The sequence below is a fragment of the Pezoporus occidentalis genome, unplaced genomic scaffold (genome assembly GCF_034315485.1).
Source record: "Pezoporus occidentalis ecotype Australia unplaced genomic scaffold, CSIRO_AGI_Poc_V1 ctg40, whole genome shotgun sequence".
NCBI lineage: Eukaryota > Metazoa > Chordata > Aves > Psittaciformes > Psittacidae > Pezoporus > Pezoporus occidentalis.
Window position 1 is genome coordinate 162,549 of NW_026915725.1, and position 24,876 is coordinate 187,424.

The following is a 24,876-nucleotide window of genomic DNA, read 5'->3' on the forward strand; positions in this document are numbered from 1 at the left end:
TAAAATATAACTTGCTGGTATTGGAAAGGGTATACATTTTGGTATCAACATATTTATGATGACTGTTGGAAAGTTTGTTCAGAGTAGAATGAAATTTCTCTAAACTGTTCTGTTTTGGGTTAATATTTTATATTATGCTAGACTGATTCAGCAGTATGGAATCAAAAAATGTGTGCAATTATATTTACTGATGGTAAACTCTTTAAAAATGGTTACAGTTCTTGGACACAAATTTAAATTCAAATGGTCTGGCAGCTGCAACAATGTTTAAGTTTTTGGTTTTGTTTTTTTTTTGTTTTTTTTTTAGTAAGCAATGTGTAGTTTTGTGGTAAATTTGAAAGTATGACAGCCTATACTGTTTCTAACCAGAGACTTAAATCTATAGCTATGTTTGTTAGACCAAAAGCTGTAATTACACAAATGGCTGACATCCTAGTGATGGCAGATGTCCTTTGCCGAGAGCAGACTTCCATGCTGTACTGCTCAAGTGTAGCTGTGCCAGTGGCCAGGCTAGCTAGTGTATGTGTTGTGTGCATTTGCTGTCAGATAGAAGGTTCTGTGGCTTCTCAGCCCAACATCCCATCAAGTATTGGCTGATTTAACAGAACTCAAAGCTGTTAATTTGAATGAAATTTAGTACTACTAAGAAGCAGTGAGAAGATTCACTACTAGCTCTTAGTTGCTTGTTGTGGAACATGGGGGTTCAAATATCATTTTGCTTTAAAAAAAAAACAAAACCAAAAATAAAACCTAAACCACCAAAACACAAAAAACCCCCAACCAAACAAAAAAAACCACTTCAATGCAGCATATTAACCTTAAGGATAAACTATGAAATAGTTAAATTTTCTAAACTTTCACAATAAGGTGATGATGTACTTGATTCTGAATTTCCGTATATTCCTATATACCTCTGTAGATTTGTATATTACGTGTATGTGTCTGTGTACATATATGACTGATTGATGTATTGACATAACTTGTTTGTTTTGAATGTTAAACTTTAAACTCGGTCACACAGTGAATCACAGCATTGAAATAATATACTGGCGTGTTTGGGGGCATCAGTACTGCCTAGGATGTGGAGGACTTTTTCTTCTACTGTCAAGACACAGTATGGAAGGCTGATGTATATGTTAATCAAATGGTGTTTACAATAGTTTTAGGGACAGCCGTGTTGAAAGTAGACTTCTGTTATAAGTCTTTATTCAGTCTTTTAATGAGATACTGCGTCCTCTTTTTGCAGATGTAAAATGCCACCTGTAGTATTTCCTGCCACCCCTCCCCCACTGCCAGGTCTCTTAACCTTGCAGACTGTAGTTAACTAAAGAGTTAAACATGGTAAGCGTGCCCAGTGACATCCTAGTGCTGGAATGAGTTCTTTCCTGACTGCCTGCCAGGTACTTCCTATCCCTCCTCTGGTGTTGATGAAGATCTAGGTAGAAATACTGAAGACTCGCCAAGCTGATGTCTATGCAAAATACCAGTCAATTAGTCAAGGTTATTCAAGGTGTCGTAATATGTAGGCTTCGTTGGAGGAGCTAAGAGGTTTTTTGGGATGGGGAGGAAAGAGAGAATATCAGATCTTTGTGTGAGTTTTCTACAAGTGGGTTATTAATTTGTGCTTGATAGGTCACCTTAAATCAGTTCTATGTAAGTGTTATTCTTGCAGATAATAGGAGAGCTTTTGAATACTCATGAAAGTACATTTTATGAGCTTTTAAAGTATCCTTGTTGACACAGTGTCTGATAGCTACATTTTTAGGGGTTCAATTTTGAAGCAGCTTTGAGCCGTACAAGCAAGAACTCTGCAGCAACAGTCTTGCCCTATGTGAATGCAAATAGGAATCAACTGTTTAACTTGCATAAGAATGTAACGGTATGTGGTGTACTAAATCTGAAACACGTATGTTGAGACAAATCCTAAAAGGCCAATAAGTGTTTCAAACAACTGTGGATTCTTCAGCTCCGGGAGCCAAGTTCCAAAACTAAAGACTTTTCCATTTTGAAGGAAATAATATTTTTGGAAGTGGTGTGTTTAAATGATTGCTCACTTTCAACATTTTCTGTCATAACATTGTTTTAAGGTGGGTTAATAAATTACTGTAGCTTGGAGGAATAAAAATTAGGTACAACTTTTTACTTAAAAGACCGTTGCCCTTGGTGAGTATGTAATCTTGTTCTTTGAGGACACTTACAGTAAAAATCTTGTTTTCATTAGGAAAAAAAAAAAGAAAGTTGACATTTCTGTTGCTGTGCCATCTGTGAGGATTTCAGCGTTTTCCTTTTTTTAGGAACTGGCAAGTAAATGAAAGCAAATTTTTTTGTTTTCAAAGATGCTGATCACTTGCATGCCATGACTATCTTGTTACTCAGTATTCTGTACCTTTGAAAATTAGATTAATCTTCTGTTTAAACACTAAGCTGCAAAATTAAGAAAAGGTACATATTGGAATGAGTTATCACTCTTGTTCTGCAAAGAAAAATTATTAGTCTTTAGCATTTTGCAGTGTCAGGAAGCCCATATATTTGATGGAATTACTTAAGAGAACATAAAAAAACTATTTGTAGCACATAAAATTGAGCACATAGTGGTCTTTTTACAACTGGAGTCTGATAGGATGGTGCAGTATGGCTATCCTAATACATATGTGTCCTGCATATTTTTTTCATTTGAGCCTGTGCATAAATACTGATCTGAAACTTCAGAATGAAATGATTTTCAGTATTTGATGTTAGCGACTGATTTTATTATGCAGCAGCAAGGAGCAGCAAGGATGTCAGGAGTGTTTCTACTGCAAGGCTCTTTGGTTTTGTGTAAGGCAAGTATTGTCTGAGCCTTTATAGAACTGTAAAGTACAGTTCAAATGTGAAAAAATGTCAGCTTGTTATAAATGGCAGCAAATGGTGCTGATTATTTTACCTCTGACAAAGTGGAAAATTTAAAGGTTGGTGTGTCACATTTTATTAATACAATAAAATTTTACAGTGTTGTTCTGGGCTTAGGTATATGTTCTTTAGTGTTTATTATCCCTTAGTTCCTGTAAAAATTTTTGATTTGAAGTCTGGCATCATGGTTCAGAATGCTAATTCAGGAAATTAATTAACATATGAAAGTAAATGCACATCCATTTGTCTCCATTTCTTTCCTTACACTAACCAAAACAAAACCGGTGTTTTCTTATAATATGCAAGAGTGATGGAACGCAGAGAGCATATTTTTTTATCATTTAGCACTAGTTTATAGCTTCCACAGACTTGTCCTAATAATGAAGCTATGAAGGATATGACAAGAATGGTGATATTAAATTTCTCTAGACTAACAGTAAATTTTTCCATTCTGATGTCAAGAATGTAGAGCATCTGGAATCTGCAGTGTGAGTGGTTCAGTATGGGAACCCTTTCATCAATTGCTTAGCTATTTATTCTCCTCCTAGGAACAAGCAGTCTTCTACAGAATATAGCAGTACAAAGGAAACAGTTTTCTAGAACTGGGAAAATTCTTTATGTCCTGTTGTTTCTGATTTAACAGCTTTCCATTGCTGCTTAGTCTTAAGTCTTATTGCATGTGCAAATTTAGTATATGCTCTGTTCAGATTGATTAAAACTAAATTATATTAATTAAGCTTTGGAAAAGCTGAAGACACAATGTAAACAGGAACTTAAGTGCGTTAACAGATTGAAATTTATCTAATACCTTTTCAAGCAAGAACCATGCTGAATTTTCAAACATAGCTGGATTTTTCCCTTGAAATTATTTCTTTAGTCCAAACTGGCAGAATGCTACAAGCCTTATTCTGAAGCCATTTTATCTTAGTCTTGCAACAAGTCCAAAATGTTCAGAGTAGTTCCTCTATGCAGGATGAACTGTTATAAATTTTAGTGTTAGATTATGTACGTGCATTTAGATTATCTGTATGTGTATGGTTTCTGTGGACTATTTCTGTAGGCAAGCTTATCTAGTCATTGGTTTTTAATTCTCTGTGTCACTGAATTAAATTTTATGAAAAGTGTATTGCATGTCCAGTGTTAATTTATTTATTCTTGAATCAGGTAATCAAATTTAGTAGGCTATATAAGCATCTTCGAACAACTCCACTTTCCACTCTTACAAGAGAGTTATAGGATTCCTATGTGCAACGCTTGTCTTTTATTAGTATTTCCATGCCATAGGCTTTTACTTAGTTCACATAAATATTAGATGCTGCACTTAGTTTATGAAAATTAATATAAACAGCACACTAGTATCTAAAACTGGGAGCTCCCTTATTTATCTGGAATTGATCCCTGTTACTGCAATTGTATTATGTGACCTTGTTTAATCTAGAAAGGGACCTTTTTTTTCCTCTTTTTTCAGTGATTTGTGAATGTCCAGGGATGGTTAAGTTGTGACCTGCTTTTGTTTTGGTTTGTTTAATTCCCCAAGTTGCAGGACTGATAGGACTTACTTCCCTTCTTGTAACTGCAAAGTAGTGTTACATGTCGATGTTTAAACTCATCGTTTTGTTTTACCTTTTTTTTTTTGTTGTTGTTGTTGTTTGCATTTTTTTTTTCTATTTAATGTATGCTCAAGCCTTCTGGGACCTTTTAAAAACTGCTTTGCTTTTAAAAATTGAAGTAAATGTGTTTTTCTTGTGTAAGTCACGTTTACTTTATGGAATTTTGGCACCTGAAGTATTTTGGTACTAGAGAGTCCCAGTGGGCATGTGATTCCTTTTATATTTGAAAGCTGGTTAAATTTAGGCAAACTAGGGGAAAAAGAAAAAAAAAGAATTACAAAGAAGTTAGTAGAATAGAGCAGTGTATAAAAAAAAAAAAAGGCAAAAAAAAAGTTTACAAGACTCCTTACAGTGTTGCCAACATCAGGCTTTAAAAATAGCAAGATTTTTTTTTTTTGGCTGTTCATTATTTTTTTTTTTTGATTTTGAACACAAATCCTAGATACTTTTTAAAAAGCTTTTTTTTTTTTCTCTGTGTGTGCTTATTTAAATTGTGGTCATCTCTCAAAAAATGTGTGTAAAATGCTTTTTTTTTAATAGGAAGTCCATGCATGTCATACGACTCAAGGATGTGAGATGTTGAGAGAAACATCAAGCCGAGACCAGGAGCACAGTTGAGGCCTGGCAGCCACGTGCTTACAACAGTAGCATTCAGCTCTGAGCGGCTGAGATACGTCTCATTCTATGACTTACACAAGAAACATGTGTTTTTAATTTCCAGAACAGTTCATCTGGATATGGGGGCTATAGCCATGAATTTCTTGAAAGTTAATGTTTGGTTTTAGAAGTGATCAAAAGTATCAAAAGTATTCAATATAAGATGACTTCAGTCATTGTAATTCCTACTGAAAAGATTGGAAGTACTGAAAACAGTAAGAAACTTGCATTTCTTTCAGTGGCCTTTGGCTCTACCTTGGCAGAGCCACCTGAGATGTTAGTTAGATGTCTTGCAGGAGGTTTGAGGTTGAGCTGAAGCTATCAAGTTCAGATTACCTCTGTTGCCACATGGCAGCATCTCTGTACAGTGACAGCTTACAGGGGTGCAGAGGCTTGAGCTACCACCCTTCAAGTGTTGGAAAGATAGATGTGACAACTTATCAAAGCTGGTAAATTAAATTAGGCCAAAGTATAATTGCCAATGTAATAGTTTCAACTTCATTACAAGTTTTTACAGTAACTTGACAAGTTATTTTGTCCCTGTCCATATCACAGAAGCACTTTCTTTTAAATCCCGTTTGCCAGTAAAGTCATATGCCAGCCACAATTTTCCATTTCTTCATGCTGGAATGAATAACAGCACCATGCTTTATGTAATTGAGACACAAATAAAATGTGATTGATATTGTAGGTCTGTGTGCGTAGAAGCGCCACATCCTTGTTTTCTTCCTATATAAAGATCTGAATGCCCCTCTGAAAATTTTTGATTCTGTGGTAGTGGGCACCACAAAAGAAACAAGGGAAAAATGAGACTCTGTCTGTAAAGGTAAACCTTTAGAGGGGCTAGCACTTTCTGCTGCTATTACCTTCTGTTTGGAAGGAGACTACAGCTGATTTGGATGATCTGGAATTCTACAAATTTAATTTTAGACATATTCTAGATCTTTGTCTTCTGTTCTCCCCACCTAAGTACCCAAAGTTACCCGAAGTCCTCCTTCTGCCTGATTTTCATTTGGCTCATTGATTGAGGGTTTTTTATTCCTGGCTACGTAGTACTTGGTTTCAACAGGAGTCTTAAGAACAGGAGTTGTAAGAGCAGCGTACTTCATGGCGTAGCCCTCGGGTTCTGCTTCTGCAAAGGGTGGGATTCTTATTTCCTTCTGGCTGAAAGCTGTAAACACTGGATTGTAGAACTGAAGCAGGGCAGAACTAGAAACATAGCTATGATATTGGATAAAATCAGTCAGCACTCGTCTGATTTTGGCTTCTTCCCCAAGAGAGTTGTACGGATTGGGTGCATTGCTGTCAAAGCTGGAGTAGCACATGAGGGATGTTCTCCCATTTCCCTAGCAGGGGCAATTTAGGGCTAATGAATAATTGAAGGTGATGGACAATGAATGGGGCAAAAATTGTGCTGAATGAAACCTTAATGTGAGTAAGCACCTGCAGGGTCAGTTGGTCCTGGAGTGCTGGCAGGTGGGATTTTTCTGCGCATAAAACCTAAGCCTTATTAGAGGCAGTTTCAGTCTCACAGTGTGTCACTGCTGTAATTAGCTAATCCAAAAGAAAACATGAAGTTTCATTTTATTCTCACTGGGAATTTAATTATCAAAGCTTTGAGGAGCAAATTACAATGATAGAATAGTTTTGTGGTTGATCATATGCAAAATTTAGGCAGATCTGATGGATCAAGGAAAAGAAAGCTTACTCTGTCATACATCTTGTATTTGAAGGGAGTGGCTGAAGCTAATATTTTCTTTCTTTGGAATGGCACACATGGATTGTTCCTAAGCAGTTATGCCACAGTGTAAGCTTACATTGAACTTTATATTCTATTTTCTAACAAGCTGCAGGTTATTCTGAGGTGAATGTATTTGCAGCAACAAAAGTGTCCATGTCCGGAAATACAAGGCTGTGTGTAAAGATACTTTGTTTTTAAGTTTTCTAAAGGCAAATGTATTTGAAGCATAAATTGTGTGATAAAAATATTTTTGCTAAGTGCTGACATCCTAATAGCCCAGGAAGCTGGAGCCAGCAGTCCCCTTCTGTTCTCTGGGTGTCGTCTCAATCACTGACTGTGTCTCACTAGGCAAGGCTCAGTGTTCTTTTCTGTCCATGCAAAATTGCAGTGGTTTGACTTGTATCCTCTTTTTGCAGTATTCCTGAAGCATAAACAAGAGCAGATTTAAATAAAAGCAAGATTCTAAGAGAAATGAATGTCAGCCACCAAAAACGCTTGGACCACAAAAGGAATGTATCTGGAAGGAACCTTTTTTTCCAGAATATTTTACTGAGAGGCAGTAAAAAGACAAAAATGTTAAATAATTGGATCCCAAAGGTGTTGCGTGTAATTTTGAAAGGGATATGTAGTGCCTGGAAAGGTTGTGAGATTACGCTTACTAATAAATATTCTGAATCATAAGTTTTAGGGAGATAATAGGCATAATAATGTTAGGTAACCTGTAACTTACAACAGTGTTCTTTACAAGTAGAATATCTTGTAAATCTGTCCTTGTGATGAACAGCAGCACTTGCTCAGACTAAAAATAATAACAGGACCGTGTATCTTGGATCCCAAGAGACTATTGGTGTTTTTGTAGACAGCAGACTGGAGAAAAAGGCATTTTGTCCTTTTTACCCCAAGTAATCCCACTGGAAAATTAAACATGTGCTATGAATTGATATCAGCTCATGCCAGGTTGCCTCCCTAAAGAGGGCTGATGCAAACACTGTTGCTCCATTTCTTGGACAGCAGTTTGATGGCCGGTGTGCATGATGGATATTTTATGCTGTACGCTACTGTGGAACAGTGTGCTACTGTCTGCCCCTTGGAGACTGCTGGTGAGGTGTGCCACAAATAACTGGGAACAGCAGCTCCTTTAACCCTACGGAGAATCTCAAATATCTGCAAATTAAAAATGCTACTGAAATATTTCTCTGTGTGTGTGTCTGAGAAAACTATGTTGGGTTTTGGTTTTTAAGGTTTAGTCCTGCAAAACAAAGTAGTTCCTTTTGTCTTGCTGTGGATTCCTACTGAACAAGGGATAAAAAAAATATTAAGCAATATATTAGCAAGAAATATTTAGAGAAACCATGAACTTTTTTTAATGGACCACCCTATCCAGTTTCTGTTCTTTTAAGGAAGTTTTTCCTATTCATGACTCATTTCACTCTTTGGCTAACATCAAGGGAAATGGAATAACGATTAAGCAAAGGAATGTATGTTTTTTTCTGGTTTTGTCCTTTTTTGCAAAACTTTTATGAATTTTCTGCATAACCTTGTGTAAATATGTATGGATGTAGAAGCCTGACAACTGTGACAAGGTAAAAAGTACACTACTAATACTTGCTTCATAGTATTTTTTTTTTTAATGTTCCTTTTGGTTCTACACGTTAATGTTATGCTGGATACTCCAGGCTCCCTATTCAGTTAAAATGACATGCTCCAGGCAGCCAATTACACAGAACTGTTAAGTGAAATTAATGAGATCACCCCTAGATTACACTTTGTGTTTTATTTTCATTTTATAGGTCTGTACGAGCTGCTGGCTGCATTGCCAGCCCAGCTGCAGCCACATGTGGACAGCCAGGAAGACCTGACCTTCCTCTGGGATATGTTTGGTGAAAAAAGCCTTCATTCACTGGTGAAGGTAAACCACATTTAAGTCAGATTCTCTTTGAGAAGAGCATATGGAAAAATGTTTTGAGCGCCATCTAGTAAACCAGTGATCAAACTGCTGCTCAATGAAAACAAAACAGCCTTGTTTTAACTCTGTTCTGTCAGGGGTGGAAGTTGTTAAATAAGATTCTACCAAAAATACATAGATGATTTCATTTAAGAGTGATGTTTTGGCAGTGTGATGCTAATGCAGCAAACATATGTTGTTTGCCTTGTTTAGAAAAAAAGCATACGAAATAGTAACAGGAAATCTGAGACTTCTTTATGGTCAACATTCAAGACCTGGAGTTTAGCTTAAATAAATAAATGTTCACAGCAAAAATTAGAAGGAATATATTTTCTGAGGTCAAGTATGGCAACAGTTCAGTAGCCACATTAATTTAAAATAATTTCCTTTAACAAAGTCAACTGAAATTCTAGTAAGCTGTTTCTTTTATTGGCTTGCCTCCCTTTAAATTGTGTTTTGCACATAAATATGTTGGACTTAAGTACAACCTAAAATAAGTTTGGAAGAATACTTGAGTAAAGTGTCCTGCTAGGAAAATGATCAGCAACAAAAAATCAAAGCATGCCATAGGAGTACGCAGAGCTACCCTGAAAATGTTAAAATTGCTTATAGCAGAAAAATGGGGCCAGTCAGCTGGTTAGAAATGTTCCAGTCCTACCAAATGGTAAGTATGTCTTCAGTCTCCAGTATGGAGCTACATCAGCTGGAAGGAAATTCTGAGGTCTCAAATGAATCAGTAGGTGGTAGTAACCCGTGCCTTGAATATACTGAGATTTGCAGATAATTGAGCAGAATTTGTTACCCTTGTCAGTCACTGATCTAGAGGAAGCCTGAAATTGGGATCGTTTCCGTGTAGGTTTGAAAGAGTCATCTTTCTCCATTTCTTTCAGTTATCTTGTTCTGGGAAAAAAATGTAATAATGTTGGCCACAATTATTTTTGAAATAGCTGAGAATTTGCATGTAAAAGTAAATGCAAATACACTCTGGTAGTTGATACACAAAAGCAACAAATAGAGGAACAGTACTTGGCAGTACTTGCTTGCCTACAGAATTTCATCAAAGTTTCTGAAATGTGGTGATTCCCAGATTTACTGCTTTGCTGCAGCTGTCTGTTCAGGTGGCTCAGAGGATCACTGCAAGGGGAATACCAGTTCTCTTTCTAATATGGGCTGAACAGTGGTGTGCATCTAAGCAAAATGTTAGGTCAGTTGCTAAATTAGTTTTCTTTCTGCATTGGGAATTGAAGAAGGCTGGCTAGAAAATGAGTGCGGATCTGTGAAACACTAACATTTCAACATCTGCTGAAATTTTCTATTGAGACAAAGCCTAAATCTTTTCAAACTCCTTCACTTGCTTTCTTTTGCCCTTTCCTCCAAAAGGTAATAAAGATAGCACAACAGTTACTGCTTTACTCACCTTGAGTACTCTCAGTTTGGAAAAGTTGGCTCTCCTACTGGCTCTCATAGTTGCATGCCCTAGTTACCATGTTGCTTGTTATTGCAGGGTGGATGGTCTTTCTGATTTTAACAAAAAAGCATTCATGAGAAAGCTTTCTTGAGGCAGATTGAATGATTTGGGGAATAGTGAATGTTCACTTTATTGCAGTTACAAGAAGACATTGAAGTATTCTAGCAATCTTTATTATTTATCTTCTGCGGTTTAGGTCCAAGCATTAAATGTCTGTGTAACTGACCCTGCGAACGGTTCTTTTAATGTAAGTCTCACAATATGTTAGAGTAGACTTCATTCTGAAAGCTGTATCTTTAGTGTTCGCTAGTTGCACTTCTTTAATGCACCGTATTCAAAAAGACAGTGCTTTAAAATTATACTGAAATCAAGAGCATCTGCTCTGACCCAGTGTATATCACAGGCTGTCAAGCCTCACCTTTTGATTTCTGTGGAGTTGAGGTGTAGAAAGTAGGGGGTGAAGAGTTTACAAAAGGTTATCTAGTTCATGTCCCTCCCCCAAGATGGGTGTAACTTTATCTGAAACTAATGGTATTTATTTGACCTTTAACACATTTTTATGAGGATTATGCAGTATCCTATCAAGTTTCAGAGAAGGCAGTCCATAGGCTTTTTCAAAGAGAGCTGTAAGAGCAGAAGAATGAACCCCATCTGCCATAGTCTTTCCCTGTTACAAGGCTTCAGAAGTGCCAAATCTTCCTTTCTGGGTTCTGGTGTCTTATTTGAAAGACTCTTTTTTCCTAGCAATGACTTCTTAAAGTCAACTGTACTTGCAAAGACAACAAATGTTTTTAATTCCTGAGGCAGAGAATGATGACAGATATTTTGTAATTAAAAAAAAAAAAAGAAAGGCATTAGCTTAGAGCCAAGGATGTTGCGATCCTGGTATGTGTCGGTTTTGGAAGCAAACGAGCATGTGTCTACTACTAATTAGGCAGCAAATCTTTATTTAAGATAGACACACTGCTTAATAAAAATTTCTATGCTAATCTTCTTACTTTCCTGTTAAATAATTTCAGGTATTAGAAACGAGCTGTTTTCCTAAGGGGTAAAATGCTCCAAATTGCTTGAAAGGTTGAAATACAAAATGAGCTTTCTACTTTTGTACAGATACTCTGTTTTATGGATAATTAAGTTTCATAATGTTTTTTGTATGGTTGCATACTATGGCATATGGTTTGCTATTCTGACTCTCACAGTATTGAAAAGAAACAGAAAAAGAAAGGAAAAAAAAGCCCTGAACCTTCAAACCTTGTCTTGAAGTTCTCTTCATTCAGTATTGTTGGACAGAAATCGCTTTGTGAACTTGGATCAGCCTGAGCTGTTCTAAGAAGTCAGCAATGGAAAAGTTGTATTAGATCATCTGGTCCATTCCCCTGCAAATACTGGATTGTTCCCTGCAGTACATTCCTATTGTAGTAAGTAAAACCAGCAAAAACTGATGCAACTGTTCTTGCTGTCCCTTTTCTCAGTAAAGGGATCTGTTGATGAGATTTTAGTTTGCAAAGTATAGAGGAGAGGGAACCCACAACCCTTGCTGACAAGTTTGGAAGAGAAAACTGGCTCTGGATAAGTGAATGTTTAAAATATGTCTCTCATTCCCTCAATTTGTTACTTCCTTGTCTTAGTACATGGCTCTCCTAAGTTCTACCAGAAATCTTCAGCCATTTCATTACTTTTTATGTAGCAGAGATCTCAGTAGTTCTGTAGAGATTTATAGAAAAGAAACATGAAGAGGTCATCCTTCAGAGTAATTATGAGTAGTAACATAGCTAAAACCTGCAGTAGTACACATGTGCTCTGTTTGGATTTCTTTTCTAAGAGGAACAGAAGGGATAAATAAAGATCTGTTCTAATTACTCTTCTAGCTTATTTTTAGAGGAGCTGCAAGAATTTCCATGTGCATTTGCTTGCTGTTAGTGCACCAGACATGTTTTACTTGTTTTTGTCTGTTTAGCTCCAGGATGAAACTTCTACTTCCACTGGCTTAAACATTTCCGGTTGTGGATGTAATGCTCAAGAGTTGAGTAAGCTGATCTGCTGGGCTGCTATGGAAGTGTTTCTTAACCAATTGCAGTTTAGTGATTGGTCTTGGCCAGCTCAGAGCATGCACAGTTCTTCAGCCAGTACTGTACTTTGCATTATGAAAAGAAACCACAGAAAGTGGTGTTGCTGTCCCTCTTGCTAGGGAGGAGTTTGTACATCCAAAAAGCTGTATGTGGGACTGGAAAAGAAAATAACTACTACAAAAATAAGGAATATTTGGTGAATCTGCTCTGATTTTATAACAGTTGCCTACTATCTTGATGGCTGGCCCTTCAACACCTAAATTTGTGCTAATTTTCTGTTAGTATTACTGGGATGTGACTTAACTTGAAGCTCTGAGAAATTATTTTGTATGTGCTAATGTTTGTAGCCATCAAAATGGACAAACATTTCCAAAAATGTAATAGCTGAATGTATCTTGGTGTAATTTCTTTGGCATGTAAATTGAATCATATGATTACATAGCCCAGATTTTACGATCATTGTGGTACAAAAGTATTGGGAATTTCTGGTGTGAAGACTCAGTTTTTTCAATATGTAAATGCTCTCATATATGAATATTAAATATGAACATATAGATTCATATATGAATAATCTTAATCATATGAATATATAATATGTAATATTTATATTAATATGAAAATTGCTTTCAGTCTACTGTGGTTCCTTTGTTGGGAATGAGAAAAGTGAAGATAGCATTTACAAAAATGAGCTGACCAGGGCAAATCAAAAAGGATTGATTAGACCCTTGTTTATAGTGATAAAATCAATGATCTGCAGATGATGTGCTAAATCTTCAATGTGGACTGGTAAAAGCCTAGTTCATAGGCAAGTTTATATATGCATACAGTTTTTACCCAGAACTTTACACACAAAACTCCATGTTAATCTGTAAAATCAACAGCTTTGCATCTACAGTACAGAATCAGAGAATCTCTGTAAGGTTTCATGCCTTGTTTTATGTTAGAGGACAGACTAACTCACAACTGTCCAACTCTTCACCTGAGAAGAGCTATACAGGTTCTTTTGGTGCTTATGGAGGGGTCGTATGGTGCAGGTTCTCCTACCCTGTGATGTGTCAGAAAATCTGCAGCCAGCATCCAGATGCATGCTACACAGATCGTGTGTGTTCATTCACAGTGAATGCTCCTGCCTGGACATGAGCTCAAGCATCCATGTGTTTTGATTTTTCTTCCCAAGGGAATGCAGAGGAAACGGATTTCAGATTCTATGAGTTGTTTTGATGAGGTGTGTGTGACAACTGATTGTTCTGAACTCAATGTTCTGATGGGGATGATGCATGGACTGAGGGAATGATACCTGTGTCAAAGGACTGGGAGTGTGATGGTGGCTGAGGATGATGTATTACGTAATGTAAGACCTGAGCGTGACACAAATGACATAGAATGAAGGTTGAAGATTGTACTGAGCTGGCGTTTGGTTTTCTTCCTGGCAGCCTGGTAATGTAAATGTTGACTGATTCCACACTTCAAGTTTGAAACTGATGTTGAAATATTGGAAAGTTACTTACTTTGTCATTACTTTGTTCTTTTTGTATACTTTCTCTACAACTAATATTTATACCATCTTCATAATTTATTTTTGGAGCTATCTTGGCTGTGGGTCACAAGAACTCTTTTTGCTGTTAATGATTCTGTTATATAGAAGATGGAGAGCGAGGGTGTAGTTGTGAGGGGATTTTGGTGAATAGTATGTTTGCACCTGTTAAGAGAATGGCAAGAGTGATTTCTGATTTCAGGGCAGACAAAAGCAGCCACCTCAGAAGGAGCTCAGAGGAGCTATGTTACCAAAGAACAGCAAGCCTTGAAATAGGGCTTTGGTAGGCATTGGTGGCATCTAACCATTGTATCTAATGGAATGAGTGGGCTATGGTTTTAGGGGAAAGCATTGGAGAGCTGGAGATAATATTTAGGCCACCTTGGAGTGGGTGGAATTATTGAAATTGAAAGCTTATACACTAAAATAGTGCTTTGGTACTTGAAGTCCTTAAGGTTCTTTACTGCTGAGTTCTCAGCCGTATTTGTTTTAAAAATGCTGTGCCTCCCTGGTAAAGGGAATAGGCTGCAGTTCTGTAAATTCATGTGGAACTCTGAAGTGCTGTTTGCTTTGGAGATGGGAAAAAATGAAGGAAAAGGCTGTGTGAGTAAGCATTTACCACCTGGCCATCTGGATGAGGAGGTGTGAGTGTGGTGGTTGGCAGCCAGTAGCAATTCATGGCCAATGAAAAATAATTGTTCTTCATGCTCTAGAAGAGAATCAAGCAGGGTTGCTTCTTAAGTTATAGTTTACATCTTTCAGTCAGAGTAAGCATGCAAGAATAGAGCAATCACTCTTGTAATGCAGACTGTCCAAACAATTCACAGATGTGGTCCGTTGTGCCGGTTTGAAAACTTCTATGGAATCTGGCAAGGAGAGAAGGAATTAACTATAATTAATTCATTAATATTGATGTACTAGATAATAGGTGGCAGATACTGGTCATTCTTTAAATCCAGATCATCTCAGATCAAGGAAATCTTAATTTTTGTAAGGATGTCTTTGTTGAGTGAATGTTACTTGTTCAAAAAGGCATCATCCAGTCTTGCCTCAAGTCCTGCTGCTAAAACGTGATACACAAATTTTTCAACCCTACAGACCTATCTAGAAGTAAGGTAGACATGGACAGTATTAACTGCAAAGAAATATGAAAGCTGCATGGAAGAAATGTCTTTTTCTCATTGTCTGGAGAGGAAGCTTGGTCTCCAGTTAATTTTTGAGGCTTCCTCTTGGGGGTTGTATGTACAGAATATATATAGAGGAGTATTAGAATTTCAGTGCTCTTCTCTTCCAAAGTATTTGTAGGTAATGATCTAATTCATAAACTGAAATATAAACTTGCAACATGCTTTCTGCTTACCTAAAGATGAAAATTGTTGGAAAAACAATACTCTGAAAGCAAGCTTCTAGCTAATTTAAAGTAGTTTGCCTTCATATTTAGAGTAATTACCACTGAAGCAATGAGTCGTTTTGCTTCCATCAAAATTACTGCATTCAAAAAAAGTGTAATGCAAGGTGTTATTCCTTATGAAATGCCACATAAATTTAAAGTGTTTCTTTTGAAGCCAAAGTGATTTTTTTTTGAGACTTGCTCAATAGCCAGCAACTGAAATCTGCAAGTAAAGAGATCACTCTTAGCTTGAGGCAGTCAGCTGCCTTTAAACTTAATTTCCATGGGAACAGTGATCAGATTAATCAAAATAAGGTAATTGAAGTTTTATAGAAAATAGCACATGATCTTTATTCAGGCTGATATTGTTTCCATGGAAACATTAGGGAAAAGGTAGCTTGCAGCCAGGCATTTGAGCAAATGATTGCTCCTTTTGTTGAGATTAAGGGTGATCTGGTTGATGTGTGTGTTGATCCCTTTAACTTGTTTGTGCTCTTATTGAATAAAAATGTAGTACATCAGGTAATAACTGGGGAAAAAAAGGGAAAAAAAAAAAATAGATTCCTATTTGAAATCATAGCTAAACCCCCCAACTTTCTACATACAACATGTAACAGGTTTACTGTTTCTTTGAATAAAGGCAAAGTTGTTTTGCCATGTGTGTTCACGAATACATACCTATGCTTATTTGTGCCTTTAATAAAGTGAAAAAGTGCACCTCCAGTTTATTGAAGAAGTTGTCAGGCATAGGTTTGGATGGTGTAACTTTGTGGGAAAGTGCATGTCAAGTTAGTATCAAATGAATGGGTTAGTGCAGTTGTGGTGAAATGTGGATTCTATGTGATGTTTCAACTAAAAGTATTTGTTGTAACTGTGGCTAGTAGATAGTTTACTAGGAAGCAGACAGCTGGTAAATGTAAATAATCATTTTGTCCTGAAGGCTATTGAATGGATTCTTATGTGAAAAATAGTTTAAAAAAATTATTATATCTTTATTTTGTACTTCTGTTACAAGTTTAACTTTGTCAGTAGTTTGGACATTTGGACTCTCTAGCATCATGGAGTTCTTACATCAAAGTCGCTAATGTGTTTAGTAATAGGCACTTGTGACTTTTCATCTAGGTTTTTATAAGGAAGTCCTGTTCCTGTCATCAATTCCTCCTTTAAACCCATTTTATTAAAAATAAGAAAACAATTCAAAGACTAGTTTCCAAAGTATCTATTAAATTGTCTTCTTGACAGTTTAGTCTCATAAAAGCTGAAGAAGTTGGGTTGATATCACAAACCTCTAAGAAGTATTGTGTACCAACCAACGATTGAAATGAAAAATAAAGCAGATGAGCTTATTAAGTCAGAGGTGTAAAGTGTTGTTCTATGACTATTACTCAAAACTTGTGAATAAATCAGTGCTTTGGAATGTGAAAAAAACTTTGGTTTAGGTTAAAATCCAGACAGAGGCATTTTTTTTTTGTATCAGGGGTAATTGATTTAAAGTTTCTGCTGGGAAACCTCCAAAAAGTAGCAGAAACACAGCCAAAATGTACTGGACATGAAGTAAATCGATCCTTCTAAGACAAATAGTTTGTAATTTCATTGTTACTGAGAGGGCAGTGTATGAGCTTAGTGGCAGAACTGGTATAGCAGTTTGAAGAGAAGAAATCTATGCTCATAACCATTTTTTTCTTGTCTTACAAAGCTCATACAGTATTTATTTAGCCAAAGTGGTACGTTTTTTGTCTGCGGTACAGAGGCCAAACAAAGGTCTCATAAGCTGCTCAGTAACAGTAGTCTGATAAATCCAAGACATGCAAGGATAATGTAATTTTAAACTGTTTTTCTACAGTATTCTTTTCCCTTGGACCAGAAGTTCTGTGGCAGAACATGTGAGGGAGTGTTTTAAACAAATTTTTGTTTGTTTGTTTTGTTACTGTCTTGGACTATTTTTCTTTAAAGATCAGAAAGTTGTAACTACCCAAACAAGCGGTGCAAAACCATGGTGAGAGTTAATAAAGATAGGATGTGATAGTTATAAAATCTTTCTGAAGCATAGAAATTGATGCAATAAGACTTAATAAAGACCTTAAAAATAAGATTTTTAGGCAAAAAAAAAAAGGCTGCCTGCTTCCTACCACCAGTTTTTGTTATTGCTTATGTTAACTTTCCTTCTCGTTTTGGAAATCCTGGTTGTATCCATTCCATAGCTAATCCTCCTGAAATTAATTTGTAGTGTTTAGTAATATGTGTAATATGACACACATGCTCACTATATTTCCTCCTTTGTATGAAATACAGGCTTACCCTCACAGTTTTTACTCATCTTTTCTTTTTCTGTTCCCCATTGCTTCCCTTTCTTCTGTGCTGTCTTTAGCACTTCTGGTTTTAAAATTCTTTCAGTTATCTCTATTTTAACACTTTTTTTTTTTTTCCTTTTTAAAGCATGGAATGAAGAGAGTAGCATAGTATTCTACATGTGCACTCTTCCTTTTGGCTTACGGATAGCACTGTTTGTATAGCAGTGCTCTCTTAGTCACAGCTGTTTCTTGTGTATCTGCGTAGAATTCAGCACTGGCTTCAGAGGTGTAGGGATGTCAGTGGAAGTTCACTTCAAGAATAAATTACACTGAGATGTAGCATGTAAGCGCTTAATATACCAATGCTATCCATGGTTACATGCAGAGCAATCAATAAGGTGCTGAAGAAATAAGATTTAAAAACATCCGAAGCATAAGGCTTACTCATCTGTACAGATCATAGAATCAGGAAATGGTTTGAGTTGGAAGGGACCTTAAAGATCACCTGGTTTCCAGCCCCTGTGCCCCAGGCAGGGACACCTTCCACTGACCAGGTTGCTTCAGGCCCCGTCCAACCTGGCCTTGAACACTTCCAGGGATGGGACATTTAGAGCTTCTCTAGGCAACCTGTGCAGTGTCTCACCACCCTCACACCAAGAATTTCTTCCTAATGTCTAATCTAAATCTACCCTCTTTCAGTTTAAAAGTATTTCCCCATGTCCTATCACTACACACCTTTGTAAAAAGCCCTTCTCCAGGTTTCTTATAGGCCTCATTTAGGTACTGGAGGACTGTTAAAATGTCTTTCCCCACCAAGGATGGGTAATTTACAATGGGCAATTGCTCTTGACTATACCTTCAATGCAATAGCAAAACTTAAATGTTTAGATTCACTTTGACAGTGCGTCTTCAGCATGGTGACAAAGTCCATTTCTGTGCTACAGAGAGAAGGGTTTCATGCCTCTTTGCTCTGAACCAGCTGAACCACTCTAAGGTACCACTGATGTAAAAATCTTTCCTGTTCATTTAGTTCATTTAGTGACAGTTCTAAAAACATTGAATTGTCTAAAGTTAGAGCTGTCTTGAGTTAGTTTTTAAAAAAACACTGGTGCCTCAGTGGGCCAGAGTTGCACATGTGTATGTGTATTTTGCAGCTGTCTTCCCCATCCCCTCCATTTTAATGAGACTCAAGTTTTTCCCAGAGCATGTTTCCTCATCTATGTTTGCAGGCTGGTTCTATTTCTCATTTGCTAAGTAAGGATTGGATTAATTCCTTATTTTAGGGACATTGAGATAGTAAGTGTATAAAGATGAAATATTTGTATGTCATGTTAACATGACCATATAAATTCCTAGGGAAAGCATTACTCTCACCTAGTTGGCATGTATTTGTGAAGTTACTCTGTTTCATTACATGCAAACTAGATGAGATACTTAACCTTTTATACTCCGAAGGTGCTGGAGTTTGAGGCTACTGTAAGAGTTGCCAAGTATAACTGACTCCAGGACCCTGATCTTGGCTGCAGAAGCCCAGTCTGGCATACTGAGGGATGGATTTGGCCACTGCTGTTCCTATTTGCGAGTCTAACCAGTAGTGAGGCTGATCACCTATGCCACTAGCCCAGCTGGCCAGAAAGGCTACCGCAGGCAGAGCAGTGTCTTTAGCCATGTAAGCACCAGTGGTGCTCATGTAAACAAAAAATCAGACAGCCTGGTCCCATTTATCCTCTGCAGCTGATCAGGGCTGACGTTCACCACTGAAAACACACGCACCTTCACTTTCTAGATTTCTAAGCAGAACCACTTTTACAGATTACTCCAAGACTTGTACAGGCTCTAAGTCCAAATTAAATAGCCATGCCAGGACCCTGTGCCATTTACTCGGCCACTGGTTAAGACCTTGAGGCCTTCTGGATACGGGTCTCCTCTTACTTGCTGGCAACTCCAGCTTAAAGATTGCCAGCAAAGTGCACACATGATTAAATTCATTAGGAAAATAGAAACACACTGGTCAGCAAGGATATACTTTTGCTTCAGAAGTAAGTAGGCACTTTGTACTCTCCCCTTCAATTTTAGGTTGTTTTCCCTCTTCTGCCCTGCTGCCTTTCTCCCTCACCTTTCCTAGACCTCTGAAATTGTTGCTCCCAAGAGGAGATTTTGAACCTTGGAGCCACTGACTCTTCTGGCCCAGCTGCTCAGATACAGTGTGACCCTTCATGAGGAACCTGGTATTTACTGAGTAGTGGGGAAGTGGGAGGGAGGGCAAACAGTCTTATTTTGTTGGAAAGTGAGTCTGTATTGTTTCCCTATCTCTAACGTGTTGACTTTTACTAGAAATCACAACCTGTAGAAGTTAAATGCCAGCAATGTCAATTACTCACAAACACCACTGCCTTGATTATTTTGACATTCACAAGTTTAAAAAAAAAACCCCAAACCTGCCACTTATAAGTGCTGAGGATTATGTCAGGGGTAGCTTCAGTACTGCTTTATATTTAGTATGGATATCATCTTAATAAAATCTTCAATTTTAATGTGCTTTACAGATTGGATTTCACAGACGAGAGCAGTTTTTGTTGAGATTGTGATTAAATAAGCCAGTAATGACACCACAGATATATATGGCTTTAATCAGGATCAAACCATAAATCAGGGTGCAGTTCTGAATTTTCAAGTCTCAAACATTCTAGGAAAAAAGTAACCCATGATTGTAATTGTGTTAATCAGGATCTGAAATACTAAGCTGGTATGTTGAAGTCCGGTATGTCATTAAAGGCAAGCTACAAATCATACTATAGCACTTGCCAAGCAATATAATATTTGTATCTTGAAACATCCACTTTCTATCAATTTCTAACTAATTCTAACTAATAATCTGACTGAGTTTTAGTATTGTCTTTTCCAGAAGGGAAGGCAGTATTTTCCTCTCGCATACCAGGTAACCACTGAGTAAGACCTATGGCTTGATCACATTTTGTGTCCTGCTTCTGCTCTGTCTCTCTATTTTCTGAGTATGTATACTGATCTTTAAGCTTATTAGAACTGGATTATTTTCTGTTTATTTTTCTACTGCTAAATGAAATTTTAATGTATGAGAACTTTAATTCCCTTTGTGTTATGTGTATTTCTTCTCCTTTTATTATTAATACTTCCATAACCATTCTGTCATGGCTTCTCTGTGGGAGTATTGTGCTGGTTTTTGGTTATTTTGGCTTTTCCACTGATTTTCTGAACCTTTAAGAATGTAGGTACGAGTGACCTGTCATACACTGAGGTGGATCATCTGAAGATGGATACAGTTAGAGAGTACTTCAGTATATTTCTGTTGAGCTGAATTCGACTGAATTAAACTGGATCAATTTGTAATTTCTTGTTCTGTCAAGTGAAAATTAGTATTTTTGCTTGATGTAAAAGGAAATGTGTTACCTTTTGGTTTTGTTCATGTTATCTATCGTCTATCTATAAAAATGTAGAAAAACACAACTGGTTAATGATACTTCTTCCTAATATTATTTGAGTTTTTTGTGGTTTCATATTTAAATGCAGTGTAAATGAGGATAAATGTAGTTTAGATATTAGGGAGAAACTCTTCACTGTGAGGATGGTGGAACGCTGGCACAGGTTGCCCAGAGGAGCTGTGGCTCCCCCATCCCTGGCAGTGTTCAGGGACAGGTTGGATGGGGCTTGGAGCAACCTGGTCTAGTGGAGGGTGTCCCTGCCCGTGGTAGAAGGGCTGGAACTAGGTAATCTTTAAGGTCCCTTTCAACCCTAACCATTGTATGATTCCATGCTAGCTAATGCTTTGGTCACATCCTACTACTTTAAAAAAGGGGGCTGGGGGGAAGTTTCTTGTTGGAAACTCATAAAATCTCTTGGCATCCCAGTAGTAGATATTTTTGTATCTCTTGTCTATTTTCATAGATCATTACTTCTTGAAGAATAAAATTGCTAAAGTTATCTCTGTATTCCTTTTTATAATAGTAGGAGTACCAATATAGCTCTTTTATCTTTGATACTGTTGTCTTGTTTGTCATTGGGCAATTTTTGCTGTTTTCTAGCAGCTCTCCAAAATTTAAAGATATGTCATGGCTGTAATTTTGCACATCTGTGCAAATACATTTGTGTTACCTCTTCCAATATAAAACCAAATGAGTATATTTGCTTTGATTTGAAGCTTCCTGTAAAAAGGGTTTGCATGTTTGGATGATTTAATGCAAAAGCCTCAAGTGCAATGGTCTGAAATGTTATGGGGAAATGGCAGTAAATCTCTCCTAAATTGCTGCAACATTTTTCCAATATTTTGTCATTATTTTTCATACTCCTCTTTATCCTACAACACACATTCCACTTCAGTGTTGGTGTTTTTCTGTCCTCTGCAGGGAAGGTTGAGAATTATCTGTATCGATTAACACTATTGTAATTATCTGGTTGTACTTATTTAGGAAATTTTATTCCTAGCGCATCTTTCTATCCTCTTAAATAAAAGATACTGTCTTAATCTTATTTTTAAATTAAAATTCTTAGTTTGTTTATATTAATTTATTATAATCCCTTTGTCTTATTTCCATTTATTTTAAATTGCAGCCTGGCACCTGACTGTACTGTGGTGGGCCTCAGCATCTTCTGCTCTAATGTTCTTCTGAAGTACTTGGTGCAAGTCTTCCACTGCTGGTTTTTATCAATCTTAGGTTTTCCCTCATATCTACATATTTTCTCCACATTTTTCTATTTTCCTTAATTTTCACCTCTTTTACTGTTATTCCTAGAAACAAAAATAAAACTAACCTTATGCCAAGTGTAGTAGGGAAGATCATCCTTTACTAACCACCATAAGATGCTTTTTAATTTTGCTATCTGTTTTTTAGATTTCACAACTTTATATTATTATGTTAGCTTTCGTTCTGGAATTTCACCAGAGATGTGCCTGTCCCTCTTTTTCCAAGTTCCACTTGATTTGCTGTGATCTGTTTGGAAACTTTGCTGTCAGTCACCTTTTTAGAAGCAGGGAAAGACTTGAATACAAAGCATGCCCTTGTAGGCATTCTTTCATGACCGTGGCTTCACTAAAAAGCATTTAAGGAAATGCTAAATCTCACACTTGTGACTTGTCCTACCAATGTTAAACACTTTCTTAGTTTTACTGATTGTTTTCTGTTTTGTTTTGTTATGCTTTGTTTTTTAACCTCGACTGTAAGTAGGCAGTGGGAGAAGGCTGTTTTTAACTCACTTGTCTGTTTGCAAAGGCTGGTGGAGATTTTGCTTTGCCTGTTGCTTTTAAGCACCCACATGTGCTGCTGCTTTTTATTTCTGAGTCTTTCTTGTGCAGGGTTGATACAGGGGGAGTCTGCTACTGTTAGCTTTTGCATTTGAAATTCTTCAGCATTATTTCTTTGCAGGGACTGCAGTCCCTATGCTTTTTAATGTAAAACTGACTAAAAATAAATTTCTAGTTTACATATTTGAGTATGGCTGATTCTTAGGATCTGTTTTTAGTGTTGGAAAAAATTCAGAAGTATGTAATTTGTCGTTTTATTAGCATTTTGGATTGTGATCTAGTGTGTGTAGCATGTTGATCAGGTTGTGCCTACAGTGGAATTCTGCTCTGGTGGTGGATGCCTTAAATGAAAGGGGTCTTTTTCATTGTTTGCGTGCTTCAGAATAGCTTCTTTTAAAGAGTGGCAGATTTTTCTTGAGGTGTGTGATAGGCAAACAGAAAAGTGAAAATAGAAAATAGTAATGAGATTGTAATTGTGTTTTACATGTGTATGAATGCCTAAAAGGTGGGGTATTTTCTTCCTACCAATAAATTTTCATATATGTGCATACAGCTTTTAGTGTCATTATTATTTGAAATGTAAGTTTTAGTGGAAGAACATGATGTTATGAATTAAAATGAGAGGGTTTGTTTGGTTTTGGTTTTGGTTTTTGCATCTGAATTTTATTAATTAATTGAACTGTGCAGTATCATGTTGCATAGGACATAGAAAAACCTGAACAGTGAGCTACAAGTTGTCCTCATATCGCATAAATTGTACTGACCCCACTAGATGGTGCTAATTGATAAATGTATGTCTGTGTGTGTGCGTTTATATATATAAAAAAGTATTTAATGTTAATTGAAATCATAGGTGGCCCTGTCTGTGATTAAATTTTGTGGTTTGAACGGGTTAATTCTGTATCATTGAGCTGTACAGAAGTGATCTCATCAATATTACTAGGAACTTGGGGAACCTGAATTGAATTGGATTAGGACTAAGTTGCATTGAGTAGAGGCTGTAAGGATGATGTTTCCTGTATGCCCTAAGCAGAACTAAACCGAACACTTCATGATTTACATTTAGCAGGCTCTGCCTGAATAGCAAAAGTGAAAAAGCACAAGACTATGCCAAGGTTTCCCAGTCTGTTTGCGACAAATTCTATTTTTTTGTCTACTTTCTTTAATTAATTTTTAATTGACATTTCTGAAAAGTCTTAGTTATGTGGGGTTTGGTGAAAAGATAAATCTGTCTGACAACTCTAGAAGAGCAGTTTAGCCTTTGTGTTAGAAACCTGCTTACTTGGTGAGCAGGGTTAAGAAAGTTCCTTCCTGTGGATTTATATCAGAACAGTGAAAATTGGTCTGGAAATAAGGTTCATTACAATGATGTAAAAATAAAGACCTTGATTCAGATTTGTGACACGTGTTTAAAAACAGTGGTATCAGGAAAAATGAAGATTACAAAGCATATTCTTAATGAGTAAAGGATACTTCTGGGCAAATGAGAACCTTTTAATGTTTATATATTTTTTTTTGTGGTTTTTGAAGGAACAGACAAGGTATTTATTGAGTGAAATATTAAATCTAAGCACATATTTGTTTTGTTTCTAGCATCCAAATGAAATCTTGAACTTAGCTTTCAAGAAAGTCTATCAGAAATGAATTGTAGACTACCTGCTTTTACTGTGCAGTTTTCCTTTACCTTCCTAGCAGATTTCCAGAGACAGCTTTCACCTCTCAGTTCTGTCTCACTGTAAAGCTCCTTCTTCAGCTGTATTTATTTGACAAAGCACAACCTTAAAGTTGTTCATTTGTCCTGATAGCTTCTTTATTTGTAAAAGTGTTCTTGTAATTAATAGTTGGGTTTTTTTCCTTTAGTGCTATCTCATTACTCTTATCAAGTTACCTTTTCAGTCCTCTAATTCAGACTCTGGGGATAATTTAAAATGAATGGGTATTAGTACTGGCACAGAAAATATTGTAAATTTATGTCTGAATTCACTTTATGGCTCTTCCATTGCTAAT

At 36.7% G+C, this 24,876-nt stretch overlaps 1 protein-coding gene across 2 annotated transcripts in view; it reads left to right on the plus strand.

Annotated features, from left to right (window-relative positions):
- The window catches only part of MPP7 (MAGUK p55 scaffold protein 7), a 157,116-nt gene that overhangs the window by 46,932 nt on the left and 85,308 nt on the right, over window positions 1-24,876 (plus strand). For both annotated transcript variants that reach the window (XM_062633539.1, XM_062633540.1), the window contains exon 4: window positions 8,688-8,806. In XM_062633539.1, coding sequence (XP_062489523.1) covers window positions 8,688-8,806 — 119 coding nt within the window. The remainder of the gene's footprint in view (window positions 1-8,687; window positions 8,807-24,876) is intronic.